This window comes from Manacus candei, unplaced genomic scaffold, assembly GCF_025592945.1.
Source record: "Manacus candei isolate 608988 ecotype Guabito, Panama unplaced genomic scaffold, ASM2559294v1 h1tg000014l, whole genome shotgun sequence".
In the NCBI taxonomy this organism is placed as follows: Eukaryota; Metazoa; Chordata; class Aves; order Passeriformes; family Pipridae; genus Manacus; species Manacus candei.
The window spans coordinates 61,840,869-61,862,874 of NW_026138062.1; the positions used below are offsets into that span (position 1 = coordinate 61,840,869).

The 22,006-nt window shown below is 37.9% G+C and overlaps 1 protein-coding gene across 4 annotated transcripts in view; it reads left to right on the top strand.

The window, feature by feature from the left end:
• ZPLD1 (zona pellucida like domain containing 1) overlaps positions 1-16,222 on the top strand; it is a 77,101-nt gene extending 60,879 nt beyond the window's left edge. For all 4 annotated transcript variants that reach the window (XM_051781005.1, XM_051781006.1, XM_051781004.1 and 1 more), the window contains 8 exons: positions 2,217-2,398; positions 3,044-3,116; positions 6,261-6,358; positions 6,987-7,067; positions 7,886-8,057; positions 9,402-9,510; positions 12,453-12,482; positions 14,434-16,222. In XM_051781005.1, the coding sequence (XP_051636965.1) occupies positions 2,217-2,398; positions 3,044-3,116; positions 6,261-6,358; positions 6,987-7,067; positions 7,886-8,057; positions 9,402-9,510; positions 12,453-12,482; positions 14,434-14,609 (921 nt within the window). In that variant the 3' untranslated portion in view covers positions 14,610-16,222. The remainder of the gene's footprint in view (positions 1-2,216; positions 2,399-3,043; positions 3,117-6,260; positions 6,359-6,986; positions 7,068-7,885; positions 8,058-9,401; positions 9,511-12,452; positions 12,483-14,433) is intronic.
• Positions 16,223-22,006: the final 5,784 nt, after the last annotated feature.

The following is a 22,006-nucleotide window of genomic DNA, read 5'->3' on the forward strand; positions in this document are numbered from 1 at the left end:
TATCTTTTATAGATACTTTGAGTTACCCAGTTAGCAATATATTGCATACATCAAAGGGAAGTGGAGAAAGTTGGTAATTTACAATCTTGATTACTAATAAGAAAATGTGGTGGGACACATATTTATTCACTGATTAGAAAGTATTATTTTAATTCTTTTTTTTTTTTTTTTTTTTGGGTGGAAAAATGAGATTTTTCCAAGGCATTTTTAAAACTCTTGCTGAACATGCCTAGACTTTGCAGAAATAGAGAGTTGTTCAGTTTGTGTGTATCACATTGAACAAACAGTGACAACTTTGTATCAAAATACCTATGAATAACTTAGAAAAACAAGTGTAGAGATGTATTATTTTTAAGACTTTTATTCTATCTGGCATTCATACTTGCACTTGATGCCTGTCAGTTTTTATAACAAGCCCCCTGTTTTGTTGCTAATTGTGCCAAAAATGGGCTGAAATATTTGATATGCTCTGTGACCCCTTTGCCTTAGGCTGAGTTTTCTTTTAAAATTTAACAAAAGAACAGTTTACCAAGTTCAAGATTCTCTTTTCCCATTTTCACTGAAAAACTGTAACACCTCCATGACTTGCACTAGAATAATTTTCTAGGAAGCAACTTCTTCCTGTTCTTGTGTAGTTGGTCACATTGTAAACTCTCTGAACTTGCTATTTAATTATAATCATAAGAGCTTGAAGTTTAAAAAAAAATAAACAAAACAAAAAACCCTAGTCTGGTAAATCCAAATAATTGGAGCTCCCCATGAAGTTCCCCACAAGGCTGCACAGGATACAAAGACAAAGCAGCAGCTGTAAAACATTTAACCAAAAATTCCCCCATCCTTTCTGTTTAGGCATGCTGTGCCCCAAACAAAGGGGATAAAAGAGCGAGGAGCATCTCTTATCATGTTCCCTGCGCTGGAGTAGTACAATCCTGCACATTTCTTGGCAGTGTTTCACAGCAAAGACCTTCAAACTAATTTTCAATAAAAGTAAAGGACAGACAACAGCTCAGGCAGAACTTGAGTAAAACCTGGGTCTGTCTGTGATACAGCAGACTCAACTTCTTATTTTATGGGGTGGGGTGATGAGGAAGCTAAACAGAGCTGTACTTGGCTATACTACATCAGTGATTTGATTTTTGACATTTTTGTGCCATTTAGCAAAGTATTAGGTAAGCCACTGGTGAAGTGCATGGCTGCTTCTGTCTTTTAGGTGTATTTTTTGTAGATGAAGAAATCAAAAATGTCCTGTGCTACTTACTGCAAAGTGTTATAACTCATGTGCACCTCAGGATGATTCTTCCATAATGAAATACCTTTTTAAGAAACCATGTATTCTAAAGCTGTTGAAAACATCTGTTTTGAAAACATCTTTATACCAAAGAAATGCTACAGTGGAAGTCCAGTGCCATGTTAATTTGCTTTACTGAATTATGTGCCTACTGAGACAGCAAACCACCCCCCTGTTCAGATCAGTAGCTACAGACGAAGTGGGGTCAGGCTGCTACCAGAAGGAAAGTGTCCTTCAGTTTTCCTGACAGCTGCATGTTATTGCTGGCTCTGCACATTCTCTGAGCCTGAGCAAAAATAGCACATGCCCATGGATTGAATTTAGGTTGTGTTGGCACTAAGCTTGTGTTACTTTTGAGCTCTGCAATTTCTGACAGGTTATAGTTTGTAATTTAGAAATGTATAATGTAAACAAAACCACAAAGTTCAGCTATTCGTTTTGTATCTATTTATAAAGTAAGTTGTTTTTGATATGTCAAAACCAAAGCTCAACAGTGAGGGAATATTGTTTCTGTGAATGAAATTGCTTGTGTATTTGCCTTACTATTGTATATGTAAGCTCATTTTAAGGTAATATTTTTTAACAATAATAGCAAAGTTCCTTCAGTTCTTTCCCGTAAGTCAAGTGAATTCATTGGGGATGGTCAGAAAAAAGTACCTACCAAAAAATACTCTTCCAGGATTCATAATTTTTTTCAAGCTTTGCTCAAGTCTGTTTTAAGAACAGGGGTATAGCTTGTGAACTGTACACTCATGATTTTAGGGAGGTGAAAAGTTGAACACATGTTATTAAACCAAATTAAGTTTTGAAGGATTTACTGAAGATATTTCTGGATAAATTATGAGCTAAAGCGTACTTGCTGTCCTTAAGTATTTTTTGTTCCATGGTTAACTTTCAGATAATAGTAATCTTCTGTCTCCCTCAATAGGTATCCTCAGCTCGAGGTATCAATGCTTATGGAAATACCTCAGTGATACAGATAGGTAATGTTTCAGGCTATATTGATACGCCAGACCCACCAACAATTATCAGCTATTTGCCTGGGCTTCTGTACAAATTTAGCTGTAGCTACCCACTGGAGTACTTGGTTAACAATACCCAACTTGCTTCGTAAGTGTACTTTTTAATTTCTATGTGCTTCATTACCATGTTTGTGTAAGCATGTATATGTGCATGCCATAGCAGTATTGTCAACACAGGAATTTTTAGGTGTGCAAGAGTAAAGGGAAAGGAAAAAACACCAAAAGAAGAGGTGATACAAAGAAAAAGAAAATTCTGTAGCATCATTATATGAGAAAACATAGTTTATGAAAAGCTGTGGTTATTAAGAGACCCTTAGATAATGTAAAACTTCCATTAAAATTCAAATGGTCTGATGAAAAATGATAGCAGCAAAAAAAAAATTGTTCTTCATGAAATAGTTTGTAGGCATGTAAATATAGAATGCAAGAGAAAATATTTGCATGAGTAAACCTTGTACATTATGAAAAGTGGGTTATTTTTTGTTACTTTGCCTCTGCTAATTATTTTTCTGATTCGTGTTTCCAGTAGCATCCATTATTTTCTGCATAGTTAAGACTGTCAGTATTTCCACTATAAATTCCTGTTTCTGAAGTTTATAACCCAAATGCATAAATTAACTCCTTGTGATATGACTCATTGAGTTTTTTTAATGATAAAACTCACTGAAGTATGCAAACACAAAAATAAGGTATCTTTCTTCATGATGATTTTTGGTTTCTGGTTCTCTTGTAGGTCATCAGCTGCTATTTCTGTAAGAGAGAACAATGGTACATTTATCAGCACTTTGAATTTGTTGCTTTACAATGTGAGTATAAAGCACAGTAGTATGACTTGAACTAAATTAATCTCTGCACTAAGTGGGTACAAGTTGGATTAGCAGATCAAAGTATAGACTCCTCTTCATTATTTGCTATTTCCTTCTCACTCCTCCCATGAAGCAGGCCTTTCTTCCAGGCATTTTTCATTTCTGAATTCCCTTTTCCTTTTTGTTTGCACGTATCTGCTGTCTTGTGTTTATATGGTTCATCTTTGAGGTCACTTAGTCTCTTTGTCCTGTATTTATGCAGCTCCTCAATTTACAAGTCTGGTTTTCAGGGCATAGCACCATGTCACCACTCAATTGTCCTAGTAATAACAATCATACTCTGAAGTGCACGCTTGTGTTTGAATTTATTATTTTTTTTGTGTGTGAGTATGTGTATAGGTACATTGCACTTAATCAGAGAATACTTTGTAGTATTCTGTGAAATTATTCCAGACCTATTCCCTTAGCAATAACCTGTAGCACTTTGGCTGGGGTGTTTTTATGTTCAAGCCTCATCAGATTGTTTTGATCGTCTGTAATTGTAGTGAGGGATGTTGAATTTGTTCCAAACCTATAGCCCGCTGCATATGTTACCTTATGGTGTGGACTTTAAAGATTTTAAGGTTTATTAATTATAACAGTTTTCATCCAGCACTTCTTACTTATATTTTAGATAATTTAACTTGAGTATGCATTTACTGTAAAAGCTTTTACCATGTAAAAATGGTTGGCGACCATAAAACATAAAAAATGCACAGACCTCTACTTAATATTAATCAATGAAATTATATTTTTGTGTTGATTAAAATTTCTACTCATACATTTTAAATACCTGATTTAAATATCAATTTTTCAATCTATCAAACATCGTTTTGGTAAATTATGAATCTGATTTTTTTTGCATTATTATTCATGCCATCATGCTGCTGAGTTATAATTCATGCAACTGATTTAAAAGTCAATGCTTTATGCTTTGAACATAATGAGCTATAAATATTGCAACAGGACATTTTTCAACGGCATGCTTTAAAAAAATTATGTTTGTTTGAAAGTGCAGAGCTCGAAAGAACAACCTATAATCGGCTAAAATGAAGATTATACTTCTCTCATTTTTAAATGAACCTGTGATCAAAAAGATGGGCCAGAGTGAGGGTAGGCAAATTTCTCAGTCAGGTCAAGCGTTGACCACAATGTATTTGCTGCCTTTAGGGCCCAATTCAGAAAACAGTGAGGAATAAATGTTAGTAGTGGTCATACTGAGCAGTTTTTCCTCAAATACCACATACCAAGATGTGCTTTTATCCTCCCTACTCCAGTAAGCTTTTGAATTGACCATAAACAGGGCTGTCTTACCTTTCTGATTTCAGTCATATTACTCACCCCAGTGAGTAGCACTGTCATGAATAATACTGCTAAGGCTGGCAGATTCAAATGGTGGATATGCCCTTCTGCTTCACATCCTAGGGCTGGATAAATAGGCAGACAGCTTGTGCATTGCCTGCATTTTGCCCAGTTCTTTGGACACTTAATGTCTTTCGCTTGGTCCCTGTTAGAAGTCCTGGTTTTGGGAGGGGCCTCAAGACTTGTGTCCACTCTTGGTATTGGTGAGGGGTTGTGTACTGAGGCATCTCTTGGCTGCAAGTAGGTATACTTTCAAACTTTAGCTGTAGTGTTATTTCTGAAGATTGACTGGTAATCTTCTCAACTCAACTCTATCTTCCCTCACAAGATGTTGTTTACATTTACCTTGTGATGTTAGTACATGTCATTGTTAGGAAAGACAAGAGGAGCCCTTATGATAGACTCAGAGTTTAAGAGCAAAATGTTTAATGGGCTCTCACAGATACCCTAAGTGGCTATATGCTTTTATGCCTTCTTGCAAATATCTGTCTAAATGAGTAAAAAATACTCTTTAAGAATAAAAGAACAACTATGTAATGTAATAGTAGGGTCTTGCACTCTTTACTCAATTGCAAAATGTGGCAGAGCTATGTGTTATAGAAATGTAAAATTAATTTGAAGGAAGGCAAACCTATCTGATTTCACTTGAGTGGATCTCCAAGGACTTGCTCTGTGCATATCTGAGCTGGTCTTTCCTTGCATGTGTACCTCCCATGGCCTCCAATGCTGCAGGGTTTGGATACTGGGCATGCTGTGACTTTCGGTATTGTTACCTTTGAAAAGAATCACTTGAGCTTTGTACTTAAACCTTATTGTTGCTGTAAACTACTGCTTACCATGGTCTCACTTGCCACACGGAACCTGGTCAAAATTCTCTTTAACAAATTTTTTCATGCACATTGAGTGTTTTGACCCCTCACAAGAGGTCTCAACATGCTGAGTGCCTGTGCTATTGGCATTAGCAACCTATTTGACATAGGTGATGTTACCAGTAAGTGCATTTTGATATGCTGATTTAACACCTGTCTCACAGATCTGTTTCATGGCTTTGTTGTTAAAGTGACATTAATGGTTCAGACTTTTCAACAAGAAACTAATAAACCAACTATATCTATGTAGTAGTATATGGAGAATTCCCAACTTTTATGTTGAATACAGCTTTCTTGAAACAGTTCTTTTGAAATACTAGAATTTAAATGAAAGTATTTGTTACTTGTAGTCTTCAATAAGCCAACTTCCATAGAAACTACATTTTGCATAACAAAATGTGTCTGTTCTCCTGGACTATAGCTTAAGATATATAAAGCCTGGTGGCATTGCTATCTCCACTAGTTCACATAGCCTTAACATTTCCTGGGAAAGGGTACACTGTGGCCACCCAGTTAAGCTCCTCCTTCAGGAAACAGCGGTAGCTGCTACATTTGCCTGTAGGCCCTGGGAGACTTATTGGAGTGTCAATGATTGGTACCTTTTCTTTAATCACTAATCCAACCACTTCATTAAATCATAAACAAATTCTCCCAGATAGTTGCATAAAAAGAGGCCTGTCAAGTGTTCTTCATCTTCATAGACAAACTTGTAGGCAAATGCTCTGGTACTGCTTTTTCTTCCTTTACAGAGGAAAAAGTGAATGATCATCCTACATAGAAAGGTCAAAAAAATCAGATGAGAGTTCAGTCTGTGGATGCAGGTGGATTGTTACAGTGGAATTTCTGTTACAGTGAGGCAATGTTTGTTTTTCAGGATTCAACATACAGCCAGCAGCTCCTTATTCCAAGTACAGGTTTACCTTTGAAAACCAAAATATATGCAGCTGTAAGAGCAACCAACCTTGATGGAAGGTACCATAAAGAATGTTATTTCTTGTCTTCCTTGCTATTCAGCTCTTAGTATTGCAAATTTTTCTGATTTAGAAGCATCTATTTTTCCTCATAGCTTATTTGTATGTCAGAATAATGGTTGGTGTTCAGTAATCACTGCTCTCCCTCAGGAGGGTATCAGGTTCTTGATGGTGAATGCATGTTTTGCTGAGGTTCTCATTATGAAAGTTTTCCTGTATTATACTTTAATTGTTATATTGGTTGTATTTAAGGAAAGACCTCTGTTTGACCAAGGGAGAAAATCCAGAGCTTTCGAAAGGGGGTTGGTTTTCAATTCTAGTCTTATGTGGCCATAGCTTATGAGAGGAGGCATACCAAGTGTGTTGGTGTGGTGGTTGACTTGCATAAAGCCAAATGATATGATTTATACAATTCTGCTGATGTGCTGTGCTGATTAATTTTTTAAGCAATGTGAAGAAACAGAATGAGTCACATATGACCTGTTAAATACAATAATTCAGGATCTATGTAACAGCCTACATTATCAGTTTATATGCTTTCCTGTCTGTCTTTTACTTACCTCACTCACTCTCCACCCCTGCTCTTCTCTTGCCGATTCACCTCATCTATCACTTTACTCCCTGTGCAGGTGGAATGTTTTGATGGACTACTGTTACACCACTCCATCTGGTAATCCTAACGATGATCTTCGATACGATCTTTTTTTAAGGTAGGTCCTGTGTAAACTCAGTATTTTTTTGTCCTTCCTTAGAAAAAAAATTACAAATCTCTCCAGTAGTGGTGCCCTAAACTGCCTGGAAAGTTTAAGCATTATTATCAGGGAGGACCAAGGGATAGGCTTATAGATAACATGTCAGAACTTAATCTTGTGTGTGAACATAAACAGAGAAGCAAATGTAAAGTCGTAAGAATTATGGAGGTAGAAAACCATATATCCAAAATAGCTCTACTAGGGATAACATAAACACTTAAAGTGAATGGCTAAACTGGCCTTTATTTTACCAAAGGTAAGTGTGGTGAATGACAGTGATATAAAACACCATAGACTCCAGACCAGGAAGGTAGTTAAGCAAATGATTAAATATAAATAGATTCTCCTGCTTCTACTTCAAGTAATAACATTTATTTGAATTGGAACTTCAAAAAAAATCTTGGCAGTATCTCAGATAAAATTTTATCTGTGACAGTTATTGGAGAGATACTGTCTTCATTTGGAGTTACCTGTCTATACTGGTTAGCATACCTGATTGCTTTTTGCTTCAGGTCTCAAGTTTCTTTGGGCACTGGAATTAAATGGTACCTTGGCTGTAGCTGTGGTGTTGCAAAACAAAGTGTGGTGCTTTTGTAGGAATGCATTTCAGCACAGGACTGTGCAGCCTGACAGGCAGATTGTGTCTGCCCACGTTGCACTGTGTTCTTTTCCAAGGAACTGAAACACTGAACTTGCTGCTTGGGTTATTCTTATCTAAAAGCTTCAAAATACTGAGAGTTACTCATCCTAGTTTTACTCTTCTCTACAAAAAACAGCTGTGACAAGGACCCACAGACAACGATAATTGAAAATGGCAAGAGTCAAATGGGCCGGTTTTCCTTTGAGGTGTTTCGCTTTGTGAAACACAAGAACCAGAAGATGTCAACAGTCTTCCTTCACTGTGTGACAAAGTTGTGCAGAGCAGATGACTGTCCCTTTCTTGTGCCAGTAAGTTTTAGCGGACAGAAGTTGTTGTTAATTATCTGGATATAAAATAGGCACTGGAGTTCTGCATGCAAATGCCATGGAACTTTGGATGGCACAGAATGAAGGTGACTTGTAGGGGACTGAATTAAGAATGTTTTTTGTGTCTGAAGGAATGTGAAACAACTAATGAAGAATATGGAAATAAATATTCTCATCTGGAAATAAAATAATACTAGACTTGCAAAACATAGGTTGTTGAACACATGAGAAACGACCTTTTCACCTTGTGGTCCTTAATTTTTAAAAGTAACAACTCCCAGACAGCTTTAGAGCTGATATTCTTAGAATAACAGCAAGGTATTCATAATCACAGTGGATGAATAGAAATGCCTTAGAATAGAATTTACAGAAAACTTAAAGGTGTAGGAAGTACTGTTATACTGACAGGGAAAATTTGTATGAGTTCATCATAGTGATGATGAACTACCAGAACATCATAGTGATGAAATCCTATGCCTCATAAAGTTTATTATCACCTCCATTATAGTTTTGAAACTGCTGTTTCATTGAAGTTCATGAAGTTACGTCAATTCAAAATTGTCTGATTTTGCGAGTGTCAGGAACAACAAACACATTTTGGAAATTGAGACATTTAAATAAATATATAAACACAGAATGTTCTGTGATATCTTCAGAATGCAGCATTTCCTACTGAATGACTTCTCATTTAGAATTTTGAAGTACTACTTGTTCAGTTTACTCCTGAAATTTTGTACGTTACACTTTTACAGTATTCAATTTATGTTCTGAGGTTTTTGAAGTTCTTTCACAAGAAACATGTTCTTTCACATTAAAGAAATGCTCTTAGTTGAAGCATGCTTGAGTACCCAAGGTGCTTAAGGTAGATGATAAGTTACAGATGTTAAAGGTGGATTCCAGGTGAGAGTGCTGGGGATTTAGTGTGAGTCTTTGCTATTCAGAACTCCAAATGTGGAAATTCTCACTTGAGAATCTTGCTAGAGTAGGGATTGTCAAGCAAAACAGATTTGTTGGGGAAAACTGTCTGTAAACATAGCTTTGGGAAATTAACTACTGAAAATTTAATATACTATAAGATGGATCTTGTGCACAATGGTGATGTAGTTTTGTAAACAAAGTGAGGCACAATACAATGGGAAGCCAGGCATTTATAAGATACAGTTCTAGGAAATATTGCAGCTGTTTTTATTGCAAAATAATATAAAGCATATTAAGAAATAAAGTTGTAGTATTACTTATCAAAGAGTTTACATTAAAAGAGGAAACACAAAAGGACCATAATTCTGTTCCACTCTGAATCTGTGACTGTTTTGATTGACCACTCAGATTTGCAGTAACAGAGAAAAGAGAGATGCTGGTGGGAGGACAACTTGGAGCCCTCAGAGCACATCTGGCAATGCTGTAATCTCTGCTGGCCCCATCATTACAAGGAGTGGTAGGAATGAACAATCTTTTTCTATGGACTGCAGGAATTTCGGAAACCTGGGGAAATAGTAATTTAATATAAATTTACCGTGACTCAGAGAAAGGATGACTTCTCCATGAATTTGCTGAGTATTTTTTCCCTTCTGTTGGGGTCTTTAGTAGAAATTTTGAGCTAATATTTGTATGGCTCTCACATGCTTCCTACTCCAGTAAAATCACTGTGGGATACTGTTATACATATAAGGCCATTATAATAAGTTCAAACTCAGTGGGTTGACTTTTTTTTGGTCAGATTTCACTGTAGATAATGGAATTTAAGGTACTGTGTTCAGTGTTGCAATTTAATTTGGACAGCTAATGAATATTCACTGACACTTTCTATTCACTGTATCTTCCAGCTTCCCTCTGGGTTTTTACCTAAGTGTTGCCTGAAATTAATACATGCTATGCCTAGCATTCATCTGTAAGAAAGAAATAGGACAAACACATTGTAAATTTTAAACAGAGGGGGCACTGCTTTAATTTGAGGCTGAAATTCCATGATTTCCATTTTTATTGCCAAAGTTTTTAAAAGAAAAAAAAGCAACTCTAAATGCTCTAACTGTAACCTGCAGTTTCTGAACAGAATTTGTGACTGCTGTTGACTAAATAATAAAGTATTTGAAAAAGTTTAAGAAATTACTGCTATTTACAAGTAGTTGCAGTTAAGCAACTGATTTCAGCAGTCTTGGATTTAGGAAGATGAGAGTAGGACTGAATCCAAGCTAGGAAAAATAATTTAAACCCTTGGGAACAAAATCCTTCTTTTCGTGCAAAGTGGTTGTACCTGCATATACAGAGAGAAGAACTGACCCTCCAGAATGGGGAACCATCTAACAAGAGACCATTTTTAGAAAAAATACACTGTCGTGAGCAAAATCTCTGCAATGAAAATGATTAATTTTTTTGCATTATACATGGTCCCAATTGAGTTGCTACTATCTGATTAGTCAAGAAAAAGTGAGAACTAACTTCAAAGTTGCATACATGAGTACTTATGGGAAATGAATGACAGATCTGCTCAGACAAACATGCATGTTAGAGTATTGCTGCCTTAGGCAAATAATGGAAACTAGATACAGCTTGTTATATGAGCAACCCCTGTTAGGTAATATAGCTTATGATTCAAATGCTGTGAATGCTATTTTTACAATTAAAAAAAGAGATATTTATCATTTTCCTTTAAATATTGCATTGCTTCAAGCAAAGTGATCTGTCCATGGGTGTTTTGTGGTCCCGAAGAAATGATAAACAATTTTATATTTTCATGACAACTGTTGACATTGTTTAAATGAAAACATCAATAAGGCTGAAAAAGGAAAATAATTTTTTAGGTGTCTTCTGCTTGAGATATGTGGGTAAAACTTTTTAGATTAGAAATATTTATCCATCTTCATAGTATGCTTCTGGAGCATCTTTCTGCTGCTGTGACAGAAGGATAGTTTGATGTTAAGTACTCCAAAAGAAAACGGGATTCAGTTTAGAACTCAGCCATGAATTTCAGGAGTGGCATTGGACAAGTCCCTCAATCTGACTCGCACCTCGCTTTTCCTTCTGGAGCAGAAAGGGAATTAGTTTTGCTGTCTCTTCTCATTGGGAAAATAAGCACATAAAAAACGTGAGGCTCACGTATACTATAGTTAACAAGATAAAAGAGGGAAGATCATGAGAGAACTTGAACAAAACTATCTGGGTTTGGATGAGAAATGCCAGGGTGAAGTGCTGGCTTACTCTGGTGTGATGCTGCACTATTTTCAAAACCAACTCTGGCCCAGCTTTACCAAAGATACAGAGCCCATCAAACCTGCTGCACCCAACTCACCACAGTACATTTGCCAGTGTTAGGACTGCAGTTGCATGGATGTGCAGCCCCTCACTTCCCTCCTTTAGGATGGTGCTGCATCTGTCCTGGGGCTGTGCATATTGGCACCCTCAGAGGCCCCTCAAGTGAACCAGGTCTCCCCATTACTCCAGTCACCAGTTGTTCTGGCAACAGAGCTGTTTATGAAACTGCCTTTGTAGGAACCGAATAGAGCCACTGCAAATGAGTAATGGTCCTCCTCCTGTGTAGCTCTGAACTCATATTTCTAACATTTTGTTCTTTTCAGAGAAATGTTATTGTTTTTTGTTAATCTAAAATAAGTCATTACAGGAGGCATGCATGGAAGAAAATGTTTTAGTCTCTGTATGGAAGTAAAGCAGGTACCTACTTGTGAAGTTGAAATTATGTAGCTTTTGATGGATGTCTCAGTTAAATTTAGGAGACAGCTGCTCAAAACAAATGTATATGTGAACTTTGCTTACAAGTTGTGCAACCCCCCCAAAAAATATTGACAAGAAATGTAATTCTGAAAGGGACAATGGCAAGTAAGTAAAAACTGGAGACGAAATACAAATGTTTCCCTGGATATAATGCCCCTGTATAACTGTCAAGAGAAAAATGAGCATGGAGAAAGGGGATTTTTGTAATAATTTATGGTCACTGATATATTTTTCCTTGTAGAACACCAGCTAATTTTTTTCCTATAGAGATACTTTATAATATGATTAACAGTGAAGGGATTTGTGTATAATATTGTGTTTAGAGTTGTATTTTTGTTGAGGGCCAGAATAGACTTTCCACGTTTTCAATTAAGCGATTCCTGCATTAAAGTGGTGTTGGTTTGTTTTTCCACGCAATATTAAGTAGCTTCATATTGTTGTGCTGACATTAAAAATGAATCAAAGTCATGTAATTATTGTTATTGTCTGTATTCTAACAGAGATGCTTAAAGCTCCTAGTCATTAGGACAAGCAGAGCTGATGTACTCTTAAAATGAAATGAGGACTATTGTCTTTTGTGTTGCAAGGGGGGAGGAGATAGGTAGAGGTATTTTAAAAATATAACATATACCTTTTTTTTTATATATATAGATGAGACGCCAACCAACAATTCAGAGCTCGGTAAGTTAATCAGAATTCCAAGAAACATGAAAGAGGGTTATGAGTGAAACAGAACTGAGGAGATGAACGATTCTGATTGATATCTATACAATGGCTTTTTTTTTCCTTCTTTCTGGTTGTTTTTTTTTTTTTTTTTTTTTTTTGTGTGTGTGTGTATGTGTGATTTAAATGAGTCAATACCAACATACTGAAAAGAAAGCAATTGATAAGTCTGGAATTTTGAGTTTAATTTGTGTGTCCAGCTCCATCAACATAGAAACTTCTGATCCTATGATGAAACTGAAATGAAGATCTGCTACTATGCCATACGAGGGTGAGGGAACACTATAACCACCAGGTGCAAAATCAGACTTTACAGTAAAATTTGCTTATGCCATGCAGGAGTAAAACAGGAAAATGGTTATTATAGTGCAGTCCAGCTCAGTTCACAGCTCTAAGCTAGAAAATCAGAGTTGCGGTTCCTGTTCTCCCGGCTTTTAACCACACAAAGAACCTATGGAGAAGCTTGGATAGAAATTGATGGCTAGGGCAGTGAAGCAAACAGGCTGCAAGGGACATTAGCGCTCTAAGTTTTAGGGTGCTTCTCCTTTGGGCACTTGGAGGACTTGTTTCAGCCTGTCTGTTACTGTTCTCTGCTGGTAACAAGGAGTAGCTAATGACTAAGAAAGGATAGTCAGGGAAACCAGGTGGTACATTGGGCCATTCCACTTCATACTCCTTCATAAAAGGACTGAGTGGAACAAGGATCCTATCCTGTCCTCTGAACTCTAATATTATTTGTTCCTTTCTTTTCTCAACTTAGAACATATAAAGGCAGCTACCTTTCTTGCCTGTCACAGAAACAAAGTTCTCCCTGTAATTAATTTCTCCCTGGTGTGTTCCTACTCATGGATATAATTAAAATAATAAAAAGTAGATTTTTTTATTTGCTGCACACAGTTTGCTGTGTTAATGGCTGCTACCTGTCCTTTCCATGCAATGAAAGCAGCAGCCCTCTCTATCCCAGAGCAACAGCCTTTCCTTTGCCTGTTGGTGTCCCAGAGGAGAGCATAGAGGTAGAGTGAGGTGAGATTACTACTGCAGCAGACAGAAGGCAGCACAGTGTTGAGAAGGGGAGGGAAAGCTGATCAATAGTGCTGATTTTTTTTCAACTTTGGTGAGGAGGGAGAGATCACTGATGTTGAGGGCAGGTGGCTGCTTCTGGGAGGAGCAGTCTGGTTTCTCACACAGAGGCTGTGTTGTCATTTCACCTCGCTCCCCAGCACTGGCTATGGCAAACACACGTTGGTACTTTGGCTACTACCTACTACTAAAATGCTTTTTTCGCCCTTCTGCTGGAAAAGACAATACAGGCTGGATTTGTGTAGTTTGGTATCTCAGAACTGGTCCATGAACAGACTGTTGAACTGCAATAAGTTGGAAATATGTTACCTCTTCTACCTGAGAATTGAGAAACACATTAAGAAGCCCTCTGTGAAGGTGTACAGACAAACTTAGAGAGGTCTGCTATCTGGTGTGAGATACGCCTGCTAAGAATTTTATATACACTTTGAATTGACATGTAGTTAATGATAGTGTGGAAGAAATCCTTTCACTGATTTGATTAGGCCACAAATCCTTATACCTCTGCCTCGATAGTTCTTGGACAATGATAGTCTTGCCTTAAGTAACTTAGGTCAAGGTTGGTCACTAGCACATGAGGGATTATGCCTTAGAAGGCATATATCTTTATCCCCCAGCATGACTGATATTTAAAGAACTAATAACTCTTTTCAAAATATACTTAGATAAGCTTTATCCAAGTACACAGATGCTCATTCTGAGCTACAGTTTTAGTTCCTCCACTGCAATTATACTGTATATAGAGTAGTCTAAAAGGAAGAGAGAAGTATTTGGCACTTCTGAGTGATTATAACCAGATCTTACCTCAGCATTTTTCTTCTCATTGCAGCTCATCCAAATGGACCTCCTTTCCAGATGAACTCAGTCACCAGTGCGCTGATTTCAGGCATTGTTGTCCTAGGAATATCAAGCATTTTCTTTTTTGTATGTTCTCTAACTCTTCTGCACAGGAATTGGCCCAACAGTTCAGTCCTGAGTGGCATCCGAAACCCAGTTTTCAACTGAAAGTGATGATTTATTTGCACTTTTTCTTTGGGGTTGCCTTTCTTGTCTGTGAAATATGATTCCATTAAAAAGTAATATGAAGGCAACACTCCAGTGGTATCCAGCTTCTATTCTGGTTATTATACATTTTTAGATTTGCTAGATGTTGTGTAGGTAAGTGGCAGTGATATTGGTAACAAGCCTAGAAAATGATAAGAATCTCAATTGTGTTTGCAATCAGACTGCATGACATTATGCCCATGAGTGTGCTGACAATAGAGCTCATGTCTTCATGAGAACCTTTCCAAGTATACCATTTTTATACAAAACCTGACACATTCAGGAAAAGTCATAAGTTCATAAACACTTATTAAGATATGGATCACTTCCCTTTTGTCTTTTTATTTTTCACAAATTTAAAAAAAAAACAAGTGCGTCTCAGGAGGAACTTGTTTTCAACTATCTTAGCTAAAAACAACCATAGAGGGACTCAGAACAAGGAGCTTTTACTTATTAGTAGTTTGGAAATGTTTTGTTAGATATGTCTTCCATTGAATTGTGGTGGAATCATGTGAAGGACAACATTCGGCTGGTTATCTTGGAGTCAAATTGTTTAGGGCAAACTGCAGTTGGTCCCAGAGAACGACGCTGCAGCTCTTGAGGTGAAAAAAAGTTTTTCCAGCAAAACCATTGAGCTGAGAATCACTGAGAGCTTTAAATCTAAAGTTCATCAGGAAGTTCATTTCACACAGAATTACCACATGTGCAGACTTCAGTCAAATTCTAACCCAGGAAACTGCTCCAAGGGGAAGAGTATTCCTCACCCTCCTGACTCCTTGAATAGGCAAGCCACACAAACAAGTATTGCCAAACCTTTCCTCACAGAAAATTAGTTTTCAAGAACAATCTGGCAGTTGAATAAAACTCTCACTAATATCCTAATTTATAAGTGCAAGTTTTGCCCCATGAGTTTTTCAGATCTCAGATAAGGCTTTCCTTTCTACATGTAGAGTCATCAATCGGTGCTTTAGCAGATTTCTTTAGTAGATTTTCTGCATGGGTTAGACTTCACTGCATGGATGAGGGGGAGAGGGCAACTAGAAGGATAACAGGCTACAAGCAGTACTGTACTCTTGACTCTAGTCAATCTGGTAAACATCAGACTTACCTGAAGTGAGCGTGAGTGACCAGGTGCCCTCAAACAGGAGCACAGGGCAGTGGCTTAGCTGTGTAGAATAGAGAAAAATGCTGGCACTAGAGAGGCCACTGTAGACACAACATATTAAGCTGGACTGGATAGACAGTTGGGATTTTGGTCATGCATACAGCAGTCAAATTTCATTTTTCATGTACTGTACATATTGACCTAGAAACACCTCACTGATATTTATCATCATCCTGTGTTAACCATGTCTGTGTTTTCACTGTTGTGACAGAGCTGGCTAATGATCAGGGCTTTTTGGCTCTCAAGACTAAAGACAAATACAGACTTGTTCTCAGTTTTCTCTGATCCTGCACATGCTGTATAAAGGCCTGTTGTTTGCAAATTCCACTGTGCTGTAGGGCGGTATCCCTAACAACCAATACTGTGCCTGTTTTCCTCCAGTCTTAATACCTCAGAAACATTTTTTGCACTTCAGGGGTTAGGTCTGATGACATGTAAAACACGATTGTTTAATAAAATTATTTTAAACATTTCAGAATGGCTGCTTTGTCTGAACTGTTTTTCCTTCCCCAGTCAAATGTTAGTTTTGTATACATTTTCAGGGACCTCATTCTACAAAGATGAAAACTGGACATGCTGTTTAAGCTGTTTTGGTAAGAGCTTTCAAGATATAGGATAAATTAATATAATCATATCTTTATCACATTCCTTTAAAGGCCAATAAACTCTGGAGATTAACATCCCAGTCTGGGGATAAATAAATTTAGATAATCTATTTTAATCTACTCATAAAGGCAACCGCAGAAATTCCATTAATGTAATTACTACTTAGTAAGGAGCAGCTTTAACTGAAAGTTTCCAGTGATGGAGGTGGCCATTATCATTATTAGAAAGTTGTTTCAACAATTAATTGTTGTCTTCAGTACTTTTTAAAAGACTTACTAATGTGAATATGCCCATCTTAACTTGCCAGACATTTGAAACTGTTGAGATTATATCTGCTAGACAGAGATCCTTTTTCTAAAACAAATTCTATGTGGTTTGGCTAAGACCCCAGGAAAAGAAAGTGAATGGTGTTTGAAATAAAAAAAGTTGCTGATATAATATCATACCAGTTCTATTGAATTTCTCTGGAAAGACAGTTTGTTACTTTTCTATAAAGAAATGTATTTTATAGTAACTAACAAAGTCTTGTTGACCAAACTTCTCGAAGCATGGATAGCCCATTTCAAAAATGCAGTTGTTACTTAGTAATGCAATATTCAAAATGTTTTTCTTTTGTTTGTTAAAATTTCTGGAGTGGCTTGGTTTTGTGAAGAACCAGATAAAGTGATATTTGTGTAACTTCTCCTCACATGGAAATTGTTAGGTACCTAAGGGTGATCTTCCACTAGTTAAGTTAGTGGATAGATTTCCAAGAGTCATCTGTAGGAGTCATTACTGACTTTGCTATGGATTGTGAATGTATTTGTCTCCATCATACATTAAATGAGATAAATATCTGTTCCTCCTTGGTAAAGCAACATGGAGAGTCCCAAGTGGAAAATGATGTCTAAAGCCAGGCTTATTCATTTGCAGATTAGACATGGGACTATTTTATGAATTTTAGGGGTGTTAAAAACTTGAACCAGGCTGCTAAAATACTTCTAGGATGGAGAGGACTGACTGAATTTATAAAACATCCTCCTCCCAGTTTGTTTGAAAGAAATGTACAGGTATTTAGGAACATGTGGAAGCCATAACTTGTGACCTCAAAAGTTTTAAGTACCAGGTTAGGCAGAAGTTGGGTGTATGTGCATTAAGGTTACTCTCTGCTTCTTGAAGGGCAGGATGTTAGGTGAGAGGGAAGGGGGAATGGATCGAAAATATAAATTGTGTATAGTGGGCAGGGACTTCTGGCACTTGAGAGATCAAATATTAAATGAAGTAGTGAATTAAGAAGACATTTTGTACTTTGGATGAAGGACCTCAGGCCCGATACATAATGAGAATCTCTCAGGTGTTTAGTGAAGCTGAATTACTAAAAGAATAGTGGCTCTGAGAATGCAACCACTTCTATTAGGGATGCCTGTTATATGTGTTTTAATGTTTTTTTTGCACAATGGTCAGGTTTCTGTAGGTAAGCAGATTGTACTGAAATGTTCTCAGGTCTGTGACCCAGATTTGGGAGCAGATAGAAAAGAAATTGAGATTTTAAGCTCAGTTCTAAATCTGATAGAATATAATAAACCTATAAAGAGGTGGTAACACCTCCTGGATTCCTGTCCTTGGAAGAAATAAATGGTATATCCAACTGGGGCTGTGTACACCAGTCCTTGGGATAAGTTCAGTTGATATTTCAGAAACAGGCCCTGGCTAAGGAACCTGGAAGTAAGTCACACTTCCCAGATTATTTTGCAGACAGTATTTCTTACTCTTGATATCTCTTAGGCTCCACAAATATGCCAGAAGAAGCAACCTTGCCCTATTAAGCTACTCAACTCTTCATCTGGAGGAGACATAGGCAGGAGTATTGTGATAAACTAAGAAATGTTCCAAGTGTATCAAATTGGTCCTTCCTCAGATTACTCCCAGGTTTTATTCCAGTGCCACTCAGACCTTGCCCATGCCTTTCAGGAAGAAAGAGGTAGGATGGAGGTGGAAGAAACATGAGAGAGTAGCTCTGCACAGGCTGGACTGGCAGTTTGATACACTGGTGTTTTCAGAATTGTCATGACTGTTTGCTATGAAGTCTCTTTTGAAAAGTTTTAATAATTTTTCTGTTATTAGTTAATTAACTCCTTCCTGCTCTTTAAATGAGTATATTTATACAACTAGGAACCACACCCTAATACCCTAAGGGTAGAGAAATTGAAAATATAAGGCAGAAAAGTTGCTTAAGTGACTTGTGAAAGTAAACTAATCACTGTTGGCAATCTGAGGGAGGTGCTGGCCAACAAGATTTCAAATGCTGATGTTGCATTCATAACATCTGCTTAAGGGTGGCGTGAAAAGTACTTTGTGCTAAAGCAGGATCTGCTCCTGTCTTTGTAACCAAGAAATATCATTTAGCCATAGCTCAAATGCTTGTTGCAAGCCCCTGTTAAAAGGAGAAATCTTCACTTCTTTGGGCTGATAAAATGGTGGTGGTTATAGACATTCAGTATCCTCACCTGAGTAGGCATCCTGAACTGCTCTGGGTCTCTGAAGTGTGTTTATCAAAGTTGCTATTTTTACATAAATAAAAAAAATTAAAATAGCATTGTTTTAGCATGTTTTCAACTCGTTTTCCTGGACTGAAGAATGAATCAGGAGAGGCCCCATGTTGCAGCCAGAAGTGCACTGTATTTCCCATCAAGACAAAGAGGCTGAATGATATCCATCACAGGTACTGTTCAGAGTGGGTGAAGAAGTATCTGCTCTTGTGACAGGTTTCTCCTCAGCACTATAATCTCTTCTCTCTTGATTCAAGCTGAACCCTATTCAGTCAATTTTATTATTCTTATCAGGAGATAACATCTCTCTGCTCAGCAGCTGTTTTGAGGGACATGCATAGTTCTAGTGTGTTTTTTAAACTCATTTTTTTAGAAGCTTTTATTTTACTTTATGAAGGGGAATTAACGAACTAGACCAGTTGGTGCAATCACAGGTTACTTTATAGAGCAGATATTCCTGATTTTGGTTTTCCCCTCTCCAGATTCAAACGAATAAAAATAATGATCCTGTTAATTCAAATGTGATTTGCAAATGACCGTTATGGCAAAAGTTCAGGATGAGATCTGTACTGGATGATTCACTTGACTCATACAAGCACGTACACTCACCAGGTGTATATTCTGCACAGACTTGCATTCAGTCTGGAGCCAGTGACTGGTCAGGAGGTAAGTACTGACTGTGTACTATCTTGCTTGAGGCATCAAACCCTGCTTCTGGATGTCAGGGGCTGCACAGCTGAGTCAATGCCATGTGAAGGAGTAATGCATGTTGAGCCTCTCTCCCTCATCCCAAAACATGGAGCAGTAGGTTGCATATTGTCATCACAGCACTGTAATTAATATGCCCAGAGCCATGGAATGGGTGGCCAGGACAACTGCTCTCAGTCAGCCTCATCACTGTGTCCTGGTACCTCCTTGGCTGTGGGTCTGACTCTGGTTGTGCTCTGCACGTACACTGTAACTTGGCAAAGCAGAACACGGCCTTGGCAGTGCTTCTGCTGTTTGTTTGTACTGCTGCCCGTTGGTTCTGCTGAGTAGCTTGTTCTGATACACATGAACTCCACACAGACTTGCTCTGCTGGGAACACTGATTAAATACACAAAAAAAAGTGTGTGAGTTAGTGGGAAATCACTGAGTAAGCCCCTCTCTGGATAATTGTGTTTGCTTCCACAAATGAAGGCAGAGTGGGCAGAGGGGGAGGTGGCAGAGCTGTGTCCTCAGGTGCAAGAGCAGCAGCTCCTGCAGAATGGGCTGTCGAGATGTCAAGTAGCAAGGAAGAGAAACAGCTTTTTTCCATGTGTTATGTGGCAGGAATATATAATGTTTTATGCTATCAGTGGGGCAACCATATATCTATGTTTGGCTTGGTACACTCCGAGGCAGTTAGTGCATAATATAGGCTCTGTTGTATAAACTAGGAAGGACTGTGTCATCCTAGGGAAATCTGCTTTAATACTGAGCCTACAAGATCACAGGTGTACAGATTGAAAACTGAAGCACTCACCTACTTTGGTCTTGTACAGGTCACTCCTGCAGCAGGAATGTGCCTCTTGCTTCAGTGACACTTTGGTGTTCTCAGTGCTGTCAACTTCTTTATCAGTGGTTGTGGAGGACTGCACTGGTACACTGCTCAGATAAGAACTTCCCTCTGGGAACTTTAATTAAATTAATTGCACTTACTAAAGGTGTTTCTGGTCTGTCAAGCCCAAACTGTGAGTGTGATTTGTGCCTTGGCTACTAATGTTAGACATGTTTTGAGTATGGTCCTCTTTCACTTTCAATTCTAGTTCTTTAGAGTTGAAATTGCTACGAGCTCGTGCTGGTGCTTTCACTTTTCTTAGCATTTTTCAGATCTTCAAATTATTGAAGCCTATTAGGTTCTCCATTCCCTCAACAAGTGCTCCAGCCCCAGCCATCTTGTTGGTCTTCCACCAGACTTGTTTCAGTTTATTGATATTTTCCTTCTATGGTGAGGACCAAAAATAAAAATAGTATATCTAGATGGTGCAGAAAGTGAGTACTGAGAGAAAATTACTTCCCTCAGTCCATGTTCCTGTTCATACAGCCCAGGACACTGTTGACCTGCCTTGCTGCCAGGACCCACTGCCAGCTCCTGTGCAGACTTCTGTCTACCAAGATCCCTAAGTCCTTCTCGTCAGGGCTGCTGTCCTCATACTAGAAAGAAGAAATAATAGCATTAAGAGGAACTGAAAAACGTTAAGCAACAGCAAAAAATTTTACTAATATTTTTGCACTCACCTCATCATTAAACATAAACTGAAATCTATGTGGTTCAATAACTTTTTTGGTCTATTCCATTTTGGACTGGAGTTGTGAAAAAAATGACACTGAAACACTGATTTACATGGATGTCAATTCAGGATGAGGGCCCTCTACAGCTAATGAAATAAAGTAAGCAAGATACTTGTATTCTCAGAGGGCATCCTTCTTAAGTACTTCCTGAACTGTTTGTCTGTCTGATTTGCACAGGTTTACTCTGATGCTACAGAGGCTATTTGCTATTCTCATTGTTTTGCACATTTTTCGGTGCAAGAAGTCTGGAGAGAGAGATATATCCTTCTTCTGGTTTATGTTTCTATGATTGAATGGGTTAATTCTGCTTATAACTCTGTTGGGGCTGCCAATAATCTCTTTTAAGGCAGGTATGAAGATCACTTGTCATTTTCTGCCTGCAGATAGAGAAGCTGAGCTTTGCTGCTGTTTGTGCTGCCTGGAAACAGCTTCCCCCTGTGAGGAATACCTCTGTAATGATTACCAGGCTGTGGGTATGCAATATAATAGCTCATAGTGTCTGTATCTGTTGATTCAAAGTGGTAAAAACAGTTTGGCCTCACAACAGAGTTGCCTCACAAACAGTTCCCATTTGAATTGCATTGAGAAAAGCGTTGTCAGCAGGTTGAGGGAGGTCATCCTGCCCCTCTACTCAGCCCTGGTGAGGTTGCATCTGGAGTGCTGTGTCCAGTTCTGGGCTCTTCAGGACAAGAGAGACATGGAGCTTCTGGAGCAGGTCCAGCGGAGGACAACAAAGATGATCAAT